General features: G+C 30.0%; 2 protein-coding genes across 15 annotated transcripts in view; one reads left to right on the forward strand and one right to left on the reverse strand.

Annotated features, from left to right (window-relative positions):
- Positions 1 to 162: 162 nt before the first annotated feature.
- On the forward strand, positions 163 to 3,856 carry LOC130892811 (zinc transporter 7). Its single transcript, XM_057798448.1, has 3 exons — positions 163 to 675; positions 778 to 995; positions 2,906 to 3,856. The coding sequence occupies exons 1-3, from the start codon at positions 480 to 482 to the stop codon at positions 3,548 to 3,550; spliced, it is 1,059 nt and encodes a 352-aa protein (XP_057654431.1). The 5' UTR covers positions 163 to 479; the 3' UTR covers positions 3,551 to 3,856.
- Positions 3,857 to 7,347: 3,491 nt separating this feature from the next.
- LOC130893202 (ribosome-binding protein 1-like) overlaps positions 7,348 to 14,396 on the reverse strand; it is a 30,179-nt gene continuing 23,130 nt past the window's right edge. For 6 of the 14 annotated variants that reach the window (XM_057799111.1, XM_057799107.1, XM_057799106.1 and 3 more), the window contains 3 exons: positions 13,684 to 13,767; positions 10,513 to 10,624; positions 7,348 to 9,531 (listed from right to left, as the gene is read on the reverse strand). In XM_057799111.1, coding sequence (XP_057655094.1) covers positions 10,535 to 10,624; positions 13,684 to 13,767 — 174 coding nt within the window. In that variant the 3' untranslated portion in view covers positions 7,348 to 9,531; positions 10,513 to 10,534. The remainder of the gene's footprint in view (positions 9,532 to 10,512; positions 10,625 to 13,683; positions 13,768 to 14,396) is intronic. The other 8 variants (XM_057799114.1, XM_057799109.1, XM_057799104.1 and 5 more) reach the window with 2 other exon arrangements.

Below are 14,396 nucleotides of genomic sequence, written 5' to 3' on the forward strand. Positions count from 1 at the left end.
ATAGAAACAAGACGCTCATACCTTTTTAAAACGGAGCAATTACCATGCGTTTTCCGAAATTTGATTGTCACCATTTTTTAAATAGTCAGACACACAGAACATATCAAGTATATTTTGTGGTCAGACACCCGTCAATGTCAATGTCAATGTCAATTGTGTCATCTTTCAGTCACCTCTTTTTACTGAGGTGTACGGTTTGCGGTTCTCTCATAATATCTGTAATCTATGGCTGTGGGTATTCCTCAGTCTGAAATGAAGGGAAAGAATGGTGGATTTGGCTTATCTTTATTCAAATAAACGGCCGGTAATGGCTAGATAAACACATTTCTATTATTATATCTATAACCTACATTTTTTTTTATAAAATTCGTGAATACTTCAACGTAATAAATATCAAGACACGTAGCCAATAGCTTAATAAAAGTGGGTATGTCACAGTAAATTTTTGTAGCATTAATTCAAAATTATATGTTACAAATATGTTACCGCTATCACATAAGGACACTTACCAAACGTATTCAAGAGGTTTTGGCTCGAGAATTAAAGAAAAGGTGAATGGTTGGATTAGGTTAATATTTTCAGATAGAAGCTCAAGAAATCTATTTCTGTTTTTACTCCTTAATCTATCTTTTGCATTTGTTGAATTAATTTATGGCGTGTGGAGTAATAGTTTAGGTAAATATATTTCAAAGTTTTATTTTTTTGTTTTAATTTAAGACAAATTATTTCAATATTAAATTATGTAATTATTATGTACGTCAATTATAATATTTTTAGGTTTAATTTCCGATTCCTTCCATATGTTTTTTGACTGCACTGGTCTTCTGGCAGGTTTAGTAGCATCAGTTATTACTAAGTGGAAAGCAAATGATAAATATTCTTATGGTTATGTGAGAGCAGAAATTTTGGCAGGCTTTGTAAATGGACTTTTTTTACTTTTTATATCTTTCTTTTTAATGTCTGAAGCCGTTGAGAGAGCTATTGAACCTCCTGAGGTAAGTACTATTTGAAATTTGTGTATACAAATTCATTATTTTATTTTTATATTGAGTGTTCTAAGAATCTGACCCATTTTATATGCTGTTATCATTTGTATTTCAACTTTGTTGTGCTTAGAGACGTAAAATTCGCTGCAATAATCATTAGGAGAATATTTATAATACTAATATCCCTCCAAATATTCTATGTATGAATTACTGTCTAAAAAATAAAAAATTTATAGGGAATAAAAGAACAAAAAACAAAATAATAATAGTGAAAATTATTTTTTAAACAATTTTCACATTTTGTTGAAAATCCATAATGAATGATTTTTTTTCAATGATTAATAATTCTTCACCAACTAGCAGAAGCTGTTGAGAAAACTTTTATTAGGATTACTGAATATTGAGCACAGAAAAGTTTTTTGGAAATCTTTGTTATTAGTTGCTTCCCAAGTAATAATTCTCACGAATTTTCAAAAATCTTTGTTATTAGTTGCTTTCCCAGTAATACCTCTTCACCAACTAAGAGAATTTGTTGAGAACCCATTGGGGAAAAGGATGCGAAAAACTTCCAAAGCATGTTCCAAATTGCCATTTTTGAGATCTGTGTCTCCAACAGAGTCAAGCACCAGATAAATTATTGGGCATCATGAGTGAGCTTGAAAATTGTGCTTTAAACACAAACTTTATACTTCAGGCATTTATTGACATTACATTTGAAGTTATGAAATTATTGAATGTAGAAACAAGCCCAAAATATGCATTATTACTCAATAAAGAATACTAAGAAAAAACCTAAGAAGGTAATATATAGTAAAAAGTATAGTTACCAGGAAGTACTTCTATAGTATTTGTATTTCTTATTCAATTCATTGAGTATCTTGTATTTTGAAAACGACTACAAATAATCGAATAATTTGTGTTGTTTTAAAATTAATATAAAGCTCACCAAAAATTGTGGCATGTACTGGAATCGGTTTGGCAAAAATCACGTTAATAATATAGTTAATATTCTTCCACAACGGCTGCGACTGAACGAAGTTTCAGTACTTGGATTAATAGAAATCGATTATCTAAAGAACGAAGTGGAAAACTGGCTTTTGTGGCATAACATCAATCTTTTGAAAGACAAACCAGAATGGCTAAAATTCAAAAAGATGTACAGAAGTACTGAGTGATGCAGAGTCAGCCGACACAGAAATGACAGAAAACATGGATGAAAATTTTAAATTACAAATTTGTCAGCTTTTCTAACAATGTTTGAATTTATTTTCTAGTATTTGTCTCTTGTTAGATAAAACTTACAAAAAAAGCTTTTGATCTTTAAGGGTTTTAAATGCTTTTATTTAGGAGTAAGTAATAAAAAAAGAGCTACTAACATGTATTTAGCAATTAAATAAAATTCAATTCAGGGAGAATTCTTAAAGTAAAACATTATTCATCTATTATATGGTGAGTATACTCAGATATAAGTTTATTGTTATATTTTTTAGTGTTATAAATGAACTTTAATTCATATAAAAGTATGATTCATGTATTGTTTTATTTTATCCATAAGAAAAACAATATTCTCCAGATTTCAGCCTCGGGAAAATATTCTCCTTCTCTGACTATATTCTCCCCTTACATTTCTAGTTTTGTTGCGAAATTAGTTTTTTTTTTTAAATAATTGATCAGTGGCAGATTTACAGATTTGCTGCCTGTAGACTATGAATATTTGCCGCCTCTACTGACTTCTGAAATTCAATAATTTAGTCCACAATTGTTCAAAGCATATTCTTTATAAATAAAATTCCAACTATATAATTTGGGCTCCAATATTTCATGTAAGACCCTTGAATTAGACAATATTGAAGAAAGTTATTTCTGAATTTTGAATGTTATTTGGTATATTCTGTTAAAAAATGCCTTTTTTGTTGTAGGTCAAACATGAAAGACTGTTTGTGGTGTCAGTGTTAGGTTTGTTAGTAAATTTAGTTGGAATATATGCCTTCCAACATGGCCACTCCCATGGAGGGTCTTCACATGGCCATTCTCATGGAGGAGGAGCTGGGCATGTACACAGTCACTCCCATGCTGCCAATAACCATCATCATTCCCATGACATAGAATTAGATAGTGGAAATTCCCAAATAATGAAAGGAGTCTTCCTGCATATTTTAGCGGATACTTTGGGAAGTGTTGGAGTTATAGTATCGGCAGTTCTTATGAGTATGTTCGGTTGGATGATAGCAGATCCCATTTGTTCAATGTTTATTGCTATACTTATAGCTGTTAGTGTTTTGGCTCTAATTAAAGATTCTATTATGATATTGATGCAGAGACAACCTGTGTCTCTAGACAATGTTCTGCCTCAATGTTATCAAAAAGTTGTTAGTCTTGCAGGGGTGTATTCTGTTCAGGAACCACATTTTTGGACTTTGTGCAGTGATTTTTATGTGGGTGCTATAAAGTTAGAAGTATCAAAAACTGTAGATCCAAAATATGTTGTGTCACATACTCAGATGATTTTTGCGTCTGTAGGTGTAAGGCAGTTATATGTTCAGTTGGACTATACGCCAATGTGATAAATTGTTATGGGTAAGTGATATGGGTTCTATCCAAATTTAGTAAATTCAATTAAATCTGATTATAAACAGTAAAAAAAAACAATTTGTTATATCAGACATTAAATTTTATACCTTTTTATATTATTTTTTTTTATTATATTGTACATGTAATAGAAAATGAGATTCTGTTATTTTTTTAAGTTATTGAATGTATATAATGTTGATATTTGACTTTTTCTATAAAAAGCTTATATCAAAAATTCTCTAGAATAAATAACATATGTTTATAAAAAAATTTCCATATAATAAACTTGAAAATTTGTACTTTTTGTTTTTTTTCTTAATTTTTCCACAAATATGTTGGTTTATTCATGGAAAATATTACTCAAATAAAAATGAAAGTGATTAATTCAATAAACGATAATTAATTATATTATACCAAATTGTAATAAATATTTTCGGGCAACTTAGGATTCTGCTTGCTCATCATCTGAACTTGACGTTGTGATGTTGATCTTTTATGAGGACTCTCCAATACTTTCTTTTTATCAATTTTTTTCCCTACAGTATCGAATAAAAATTGGTATAAATCTTGAACTACTCCTATGATATCGGGTTCACATGGATCATTAAAAGAAAGCTAATTGAACTAAGACATTTACTAAATTATTGTACTATCCAAGAGTGTGACAATGTTGCACTGTTAGAAAGAGAAATGGTGTTCAAAGTACTATAAAAGGTTATGTGCTTCAAGAAGTCTAAGATAGCATGGGAATGTGAACAAACTCTAAAAGTACTATCTAACAGAAACAAGAGACAACGACGCCATATTTTAGACCAGAGCCCTACTGTGGCCTCTTGAGATGTCACATCAACAACGAACTGAGTGGATGATTAAAGGATGAGGTGGAGTCTTACGGAAGAAATACTCTGGGCCTAAGACATTCTAAAATATAACCTGAGGAACTTCTTAAGATGTCTTGAAATGACACTAAACTAGTGGTAGGTCATCTGACAAGTAATTTTCATCAAATACCACCATAAGAGAATGGGACAGCAGAGCATCTACTCTGCATATGTTGTATGGATGGATAAAGGATGAAGTGAACTCTTAGAGAAAAAATACTCGGGGCCTAAGACAATCTAAATGATTGATAACCTGAGGAACTTCTTAAATACCAACATAAGAGAATGGGACAGTAGAGCATCTACTCTGAGTATGTTCTGCCCATTTCAGCAAAAGACTTAGGTACCTAGAAGGTAAAACCTTGTGAAGTAGGGCAAAAAAAACAGAAAAATTGCTTCTTTTGGGAAGAGGGGGCAAAACAATGAGATGCAGAGTCATGCAAAAAATATATGTTTAGGTACAGGTAGAAAGCCGGACTGACTGACTTTGTAAATAATTTAATCTCATCTACCGCCCGATATGAATAAAAAGTGAAAGATTTCTGGAAATCTGAGACTATTTTGTGGTACTTGAAAATTTTGCATTTTTTTAACAATCAGACACTCGAAAACCTTTTCTTTGCCAACCACTGACGGCTTCACTTTATTCTAGGTTCTCTAAATATAAATCAAATTATTTATAAAGACCACAGCAGTACTTCCTTCATAGTTAAGCTGAATTTACTGCAGTCTATAATGAAGTACTGAGAAATTAATTGTTAATTTGCTACTTTTTGATATGGTAATTTGATTAAATCATGCAAATACTACAACAAAAGTTTGTTTTTAATCAAATTACAGTTAAAATTGATCCAAAAAATCAGATATTTGTAAGTAAATAAGCAAAATAAATAGATAAAATAACTGCTGCCGTACAAATCTCAAAATGTAAGACTCAATTTTTATTTCACAATTTCGGAAGTTAATCCTAGTAAACCTTGAGAAACTAGGTGAGTTGGATATAGTTAAATGTCATCATAAAATCATTAGCCACAAAGTAGATAAGATAAGTAAATGTACATATTTGTGCTTTCAACTGTATAAAATTACATAATATATAAGGTTAACAAATTATTTTGAAAAAGAAACTTTTATTTCTATAAAATTGTCAATTTTTATTTTCACTTAAAGAAATGTTTTAATTCTCTTATTCTTGAAGGCTACATTCAATTATTGTATGTAGAAGATGCTTTTCTGCTAAAAAGTTGACCTAAAATGGGGATATAGAGAAAGGTCGACTAAATTAAAACAAAGTAGGTAAACGAGGAGAAGGGCTCTGAATTAATAAAATATTTCTTTTATGGAAATTGACTTATTTTGATACCTGTGTCACCATGAACCCAGAAAAAAATGAAATTAACAACATTGAAATCATCACAAATTAGTATTTTTGTTTTTAATTACACATTTTCTGCTAATGGGAAAAAAGGAGACGTAGAGAAAGTAGATACATAAGAATTTAGAAGAAATAATAAGAAACTAGAGTAGAGAAGCCACGAAGAAAAATTTGTAACCAAGTCATAAGTCATCTTGAAAGAGAAAAATATCTGGTATACGTTATTAAATATTGTCTTAATAGAATAAGTAGAATCCAATAATAATATGGTATCTGATGGATAGATAGATTCAATTAAGGTTTACATTATACTGCAACCTAAAGATTTATTCTGCCGCTTAGCAGAGCTCTTTTTGACAGTTACAGTTTCAGAGTTTTAAAAAACGTTGTGCTGGATACAAAGTTAATCCTAGCTCTTATAGGTTTCTTCTCGAAAGCATGCTTGCATTGGGGAGGCATTCTAGAGCTAGTTGAATTGGATAGCCGTCTCCTCCCCATATAATCCCATATAGTCCCATCAGGTGCTTTTACAGAGACTACAGTGCCTTGTAAAGAAGCCAGTGAGAAAGTTGGATCTTTTAAGGAACTTTTTTTAGTGATCCATCACATGAAGGCACAAAGTTTTTCGATTTTGTTTTGCATCTTTTTTGATACTATTTTATATAGGAGCATTCTTCTTCAGAACAGAAAGGCTATGGATCAATAAAAGGCTTTTTTTTATGAAGATTGTATTGACTTATTTTGATACCTGTCTGACCATGAACCCAGACTAAAAAAATGAAATTAACATCACCGAAATCATCACAAAGTAGTATTTTTGTTTTAAGTACACATTCTTCTTGAATCCTCTTCAGGTAAACTGTGCGTTCAGTTTGAATATCACCAACGGTTTCAGAAATTCATTTTCCTTGTTTATATGGAACTTTTGGATTTTTTCCCATTTTTATTATTGTACTAGGAAAGTAGCAACCTAAATCAAAAAAGTCCCAGTAAATCGTCAATAGAATTTGGTCGGTCATCTGATTAGAATTCAATTGGAATAAAAATACCTTTAAACATGCACCTAATCTTCTTAACTATATGGTGTGGGGGATATATGTGCAGGAATGGGGGCTTTTCCCCACTTATTAATCCAGACAGCTCCAAATAGAAATTGTTGGTATATGGGTTATCGAAATGAATTGATATTGAACATCAGTACATTTGAACTACCTTTTTGGTTCATATGTTATACAAATTTTTATAAAATCGAGTTTTATTAAAAATTAATTGACAGTTTTTCAAAGAAGTTTCTCGAGGGTTAATAAAAAAACTAGTGATATAAATATTTATTGAAATCATTGAAAAATATACAAAAAGAGGCTAATTTTTAAATCAAATATATATATTATATATTATTTTAAATCTTTCATACTTTTTCATATTTATTCTTACAAGAATATACTATAAAAATTAAACGATACATTATTGACAAGCTTTGAATACAATCTAACGAAAAAGCAGATGCTATTTAGTGGATTAATCAACGAATCACTTCTTTTCATTTTTTACACACGAACTTATTTAACAATCTCACAGATACAAGTATTAAATCATAAGTCTTATATAAGCCTGCTATTAGGAGTCCATTCTTAATCTCGCTATAACCAAAAACATTTTTATTATTCACAGGGTGTTTTTAATACCCATTGTCAATATACGACAAGTCTCCATCTATTTATTTATACTGATTATTACCTGTACAAAGGTAATATTTAAACTATTAATTTTGTATTTTTATAATTTTTTAAATATTAGACCTTAAAGTAGAATAAAAATAATGTTGATAGGATAAAATCTCATTTTTAACTATTTCCTTAACAAAATAGTAATTTTATTTTGTATTTTGAAGGTTCTATGTTGAATTATGGTGGAAGGATTTTCTGTAACTACATAATCCAGAATTTCTTCTCCACAGTATCTATATCTATCTTTTTTAGGTAGACCTAGTCTTGTTAAGTGCTTCCTGAATCCAGTATCAAACTTTTTGGGGCGATCAAATCTTGGAATTATCCCATCTTACTCTTTCCTGAATATTTTACTCGTAATTACAATACAGAAAGATGATTCCCCGACATTTTAAGTTGTTTTAGTTGACTTTGGACTTTATATACCATTTAAAGAGATTTTCCATGGAAGTTTGAGTAGTAGATCCCTTTTCGAATCATTTTTTTCTATTAACATTGTAATAGAAGTCTAATCGGGTTACTGGAAACATTCACCAATGAGATATTTTGGTTTCTAATTACTTGTGAATCACCTAAATCAAAGATAAGAGTTATTTTGACTCGCCCAGTAGTTAGGAGTAACTTAGGAATTAAATTAAAATTAATGACTGGACTAATAAAAGGAAAAATGTAGAAAAAAAAAGGATAAATTTTATTAAATATCAATTAATTTTTGAGAAATAGAAGAATTTGATCTATTAATGTTGAAAACTGGAAAAATTATACTGTTTCCTTCAATGGCAAAAAATCCATAAAAATATCTTCCAGAAACGTATAAATTATATATTTATGAATAATTTGCTAAATAAATGAGTATGATCGAGTTTAAAGCCAGAATTAAAAATTTACCATGTATATTTCTGCAAACAATCAGACACAAACATTTCAAAAAACTATTAATATGAAAATTACAGTTTATAAACTGAATTTTTTTTAATAAATTGGTCACACTGTATAATAAAATATCTCGTCTCAATTCCAATTTCTAAATAGTTTATAATGCACATTTAATTTCGACGTTTTTAGTGACAATTGTTGCCACTAGACAAAATCTAAATAACCGAAATGTAATTGAAATCATTTCTCGCGTATCAGTTAGGGGAAATGACATACCGAAAGTTGGCAGCCGTGTAGTATTCTTCTTCAGTGTTCTAAGATTTATAGTTGTCAAAATCAGGCAGTTGTTTTTTAAACGTTGTAGAAGTGATAGAATATATAATGTACACAGGATAGATTGTAATTTGTGCTTTTATAATGAAAGACTTTTGATTAGGGAATCCACATTTTGGTTTACACTACAATAATAATAACTTTTCAATTTTCCGTTTTTATCTCAAGTTCATTACTTTAATTTTCTAGTAATTTGTTTAATTCCGTCTAATATAATTATGTATGATAGAGAATAATAATTAATAAGAATGATTTTTTGTACTATGAATGATACATTATCAACATTTTGCCTTCCAACGATGTGTCATTTTCATCTAACGGTCTCGGAGACTGATATTAGCTTGTTACAATCAAACATGTTAGTTGTACAAGGTTAATGACACTTAGCGTTTCTAATGGTTTTCGTAATGGCCTAGTCTTTCGATTGATTTCTATCATTAGTCAGTCAGTGCCTATCTTTGATCATTCACATATAATCCAATAGTGACACCAAAGTGATCGATGTACAAGTGAAAATTGAGTATTAGATGGTATTTGTGATATCAGAAGAAGTATTGAAATATTATTGATATTAATGTAAGCAGTATTAAGATTGGGCTCCTACTATTATAATGTCAACGAAATACTTTAATCGTAAACAAAAAATTACAATGAATTATTGCACCAGCATACCAAGGAATGATAACGCATATTGTATGTAAATTAAATAGTTAAAAATTAAGTATTAATTAAAGTGTTGAAAGTTTATAACCAGTAATAATTTAATCTTGATTTCTCTCCGCCTGCAACAAAAAATAACATTAAATAGTACATCAATTGTAATATTATAGATTATTTGAAAGAATACCAAAAACTAATACTAAAGACACTGTTTCTACTAAAACATTTACAACTTTAGTTTTTACATCTGAAGATGATAACTTGGTTATCGAAACGCGCGTCAATGTAATTGTGTGGAATATCGCCACGGTTCTAGAAACAAAAACTATGCACCCACAATGTTTTATATTTTTTTACAATTTTATTAAAAATATTTGACGGTTTCAAATCTTTTAAACTTTTCTCTGGCATTGTTAGTAGTTTTATGTAAACATAATAAATCATTTTACTCTAGACATGTGTCTGAGTAATTCTATGGCACCCAAATCATTTTTGTTCACTTTTATAATCTATTGGAAGGTATTAAACAAGTAATCCTTCTACTCAAACAGGATAAAAATGTTTAAGCGAACCAACCAAGCCAATTGAGTACCGAAGCTGTTTGTTAACAATACATATTCGAAGAGATGTTCATGGATACCACTACTGCAAGAAAAATACCCTAAACTGAGTAAAGCATTGATATACGACACAGAAAGAAGAGGTGAATATAAAAACTATATTGAAGAGAATTTGAACTTCATTGATGATACTTTGATTCATACTGTGATGCCTTTGTATGAATAGGAAGATAAAAATCTAGACAGAATACAAACACAAATGATTTTACCTCCAAAAAAATTTATTTTCAATTAAAGAAGTTAATATTGTCCAATACGAATGTTCCTTTTTAATCGTAGACAGATGGTAAGCCACTAAAATTACCACACCTTACCTTTATTGATCTTCAATTGAAAAATTAATGTAAGCATGTTGCAGCTGAGTAATCGTTTTTAAATAAAATTCACAGTAAATTTAAGCGGAAGATTTCATCAAAATTAAAGCCTATTTTGTTTAGAGCAAATTCCAAAAATAAACTACTGAAATCTAAAGGTAATAAATACCTTTATTCTATTTTTCTTGACTTTATATATTGTTGCCGCAGCTATTACCATCACAGTATAAAAACTGACACCCCATATTTGAACATATGTTGGAGTTTCGTACATTCGGTACCTTAAACAATACAAATCAAAATCAATATCTTATTTTTAGAATAAAATTGAAGAGAAATATCGAAAAATAATTAAAAAATTGCTCCATACAAGTAGTCACAAGAATTTAAAAAATGTATTAGTACCCCCTTATAGCGTTTTAAAGTTATGCCGTGCTTTTAAGGGCACTTTCTCAAAGTGCCTCTTCCTCGTCCTCTTCAGTATCAATTTAAAATATCTGATTTTATACAGAATTTAAACTTTAAATGCTTAATTTCGTTTATGATCTAAAAGTAGGTACATCAAGAAAATCTTCGAAAATAAAAATAAACGATCCTAAGTTCTAGTTAGCAGTAAAATGGTTTCAAAAACGCAATTTTGATTACATAAACTAAAAGATTCGCTATTTCAAAAGGACCTTTTCCACAGATCACATAAGGGACAAGTCGGGGTTTTGATTGAGATAATATGAGACATCAATATGCAAAATCTATTTGACGGTGTTGCTATTTAAGTTGGTTGGAGTGAGGTTCCTCTATCGACTATAATGGGAATGATAAGTACACAATTCAAGGAAAACTATGGCCCCAAAATGAGTATGCAGTATGAAGATGACATTTCCAGGAGCTATAAAAAGGACAGTGGAGGTGTCTCGGTTTAATTAAGACCACTGTTTAGATTAACTATCACGATGAGGGTTCCGTAGTTGATAGAATTATTGAAAGGTATAAATAAAACAAACACAGCACAATGATTATGAATCAATAATTAGAAATATTGAAAACTTGATGTATGGACCAGAATTAGAATCACCAATGCACTACAACATAAAATTATTCACTTAATGTACTCATCTAAGACTCTAGATGGAGAATATAGAGTGGAAAATTGATTTGAATTTAAATTTGTATTTTAAAAATTTAAAAAAGCATGTTCTCAACAATGTTTCAAACCTATATAAAAATCAAATAAATTCTTGAACCTGATTGTAAGGAATCTATATTCCGATAGTTGCAAAGGTCACAATATGGAGTGTCGAATATATAAAAAAAAGCGATTTACCTAAAAATTATTACAATTCATGCACAATTGAATGTATCTAATAAGACAATTATCTAACTAGCTTTTCTATCGAAGGAATATTTAAAACAAATTCCAGGTTTTCTTCAAAATATTTTCATACTATCAACCGAAAAAAATTCTGTTTCAACTGTGAAAATATTTTTGTATTAAATAAAAATAGTTGAATTCTTAATACAGATCACAACATCAACACAGAAACCACATAATGAAATAAAAATTTCAAATCGACACTAGTTTCAGTTTTTTTCTAACTACAAATAATACAAAACAAGCAAATTGAGACCCTTTATAAAATTTTACTGAATGTAACATAATATTATACACTGCGCTTCATTAATAATTGAAAATATTTCAACTCTTGAATTTTCAGCTCAAAATAGTAAAATCACTTTGATAAAAGGTGACGCCTCAAAATAATTCCACATATGTTTGCCATACAGTGCATAAGGTAAAAATTTAATTCAATAAACATTTCTGGTTTACGACAGTGGCGCAGAATTTGTGAAGGGTTAACCATAATAATTTAGGATATTATACAGTACCTAAACTTTCCATTTCGTTATGCAAGGATAGTTTTGATCTATTAGACACTAATTAAATGTTTAAACCACTACAAACGGTGCTAAAAACAATGTAGAAAAAGCTGGATCTTTTATTTCATACCTTGGAGACATATTTAAACCGAATAAACACCGAAAGTATTAAATAGAGATCAAAGAGCATATCAATCCCAAAAAATCATCATGTTATGGTTTAATATCAGAAAGAATTCTTCATAAGTGCAGCTGGAGTAATGATGGTATCAAAACCAAGAAAACTAGAAAACGAGCTGACGTCCCATTATTTCCAAATGGTACGAGAAAATTTTAATTGTAGGAATTGAATCGATTTTGTGAAAAAAATACACTTGAGGAGGTAGAGATAATATCAGATATGATTGAAAAATTATTTGCAGACGAAAAGATATGTTCAACCATATTTACCATATGTAAATGATATTTCCAAAGCAAATTGACGACCTAATAGAATCTTACTTATCTGGATGACGGTTCCATCTAGAACAGGAAGAATATTCAGCAATTAAAAATATAAAAGCTGTAGAACTCCAGAGGAGACTTCTGAAACCTGTACATTTCTCACAGACGGTGAATGTAAATATTGAATGTAGTACAAAAAAACTACGAAGATCAACCCACAAGATCAAGCCTTGGATGAAAAAATACTTGGTATGACTATGGATTACAAAGTAAAATGGGTGAAACAAGGGAAGAAGAAGAGAATAGAGCTAGGTATTAAAAACAGAAAAAAGTATTGGCTATTACTATCAAACAAACAAATAGTGAATCCTTTGTGGGTCTATGGAATCTTGTTATGGGAGATGCCAAATAATTTCTTTAAAATACCATAGACAAACCATGGTATATTCGAAACTGTGACATTTATAGAGATCTTAAAGTCTCTTATGTAATGGAAGAAATCAAGAGAGTAGCAGGATGGCACGAAGAAAAGCTGCATGATCTTTCAATCCCTAGGCGCCGCAACTCTCAGTGAATGCAGCAAGTGCAGATGACTGAAAAGAACAAAACCACTTAACCTGATAGAACTGTAACATAACAAAGTGCTTTATAGTGCAATTGTATAACGTTATTAGAATCAAGTGTCAAAAATGTTTATTGGAACATGTTAGATAAAAAAATATAGGTTGGTAGAGCACACAAAAAAAGTTTATGTAAAACATTGTGTAAAATACTGAACACATTGTTTACACTACCACTCACATTTACACTGTTTTGATAACCAAATTATCGTCTTCGATCAGAGACTGAAGGTAAACATTCTGTAACCCAATATGGAGCCACAGTCTATTAATTAAATCCAAATATTTTGAGCTCAGTGTTTAACAGATGAAATATTTCTATTTATCAATGAAACTAAAATATAGATATAAATACAAAGCAGAATATAAGCTGTATCAACCCACATGCACTACCACAATACCTTCTTCTTTCTTTTTTTATTCTTAGGTTTTTTATAATCCTCTATAAGCGATGAAGCAACACTAGATGATGACGATAGGCAGTGCTGATAAAAAAGTTAGTAATGTTAGAATTACATATAATATTTTACAGTTATTATGTTAGGAATTGGTAGAGGGAAATACTTGTTTTTAGAAACAATATTGTATTAAAAAAATTTCACAAACAAAAAATATCAATGTGAAATCTATAACCAACTAAAATCCAATCTACTAGGGTAAGTTTTAACATAACATCAAAATGAATTATAATTAACTGTTCCATTGGATTTCCTTTTATCAGGGTATGTTGGAAATGTGTGAACATTGTTATTTATTTATTTTGTAATTTTAGAAAATGAATACAAAAGATGAAAAAGTCTTTTTCTTCTGGAGTTGTTTATGTCCCACATCTCAAGTTATAACCACTACACTTAGAGGTATCTAAGCCTTTTGCTGAAATGGGCAGGACATTTGCAGAGAAGATGCTCTGTTATCTCTATGGCTTGCTCGCAGAAACAGCCATGCCAAAGCCTGAATTCTGGAGGTGTTTTTGATTAGGGATACCTAAACCTTTTGCTGATATGAGCAGGACATTTGCAGAGTAGATGCTCTGTTATCTCTATGGCTTGCTCGCAGAAACTGCCATGCCAAAGCCTCAATTCTGGAGGTGTTTTTGATTAGAGATACCTAAACC

This window comes from Diorhabda carinulata, chromosome 4 (assembly GCF_026250575.1).
Source record: "Diorhabda carinulata isolate Delta chromosome 4, icDioCari1.1, whole genome shotgun sequence".
In the NCBI taxonomy this organism is placed as follows: Eukaryota; Metazoa; Arthropoda; class Insecta; order Coleoptera; family Chrysomelidae; genus Diorhabda; species Diorhabda carinulata.

Excerpts from the sequence above, each read along its gene's own strand:
- LOC130892811 (XM_057798448.1), top strand. The coding sequence starts at position 480 with ATGTTACCGCTATCACATAAGGACACTTACCAAACGTATTCAAGAGGT. Across the intron at positions 676-777 it reads CGTGTGGAGTAATAGTTTAG|GTTTAATTTCCGATTCCTTC; the intron begins GTAAATATATTT and ends TAATATTTTTAG. Across the intron at positions 996-2,905 it reads GAGCTATTGAACCTCCTGAG|GTCAAACATGAAAGACTGTT; the intron begins GTAAGTACTATT and ends TTTTTGTTGTAG.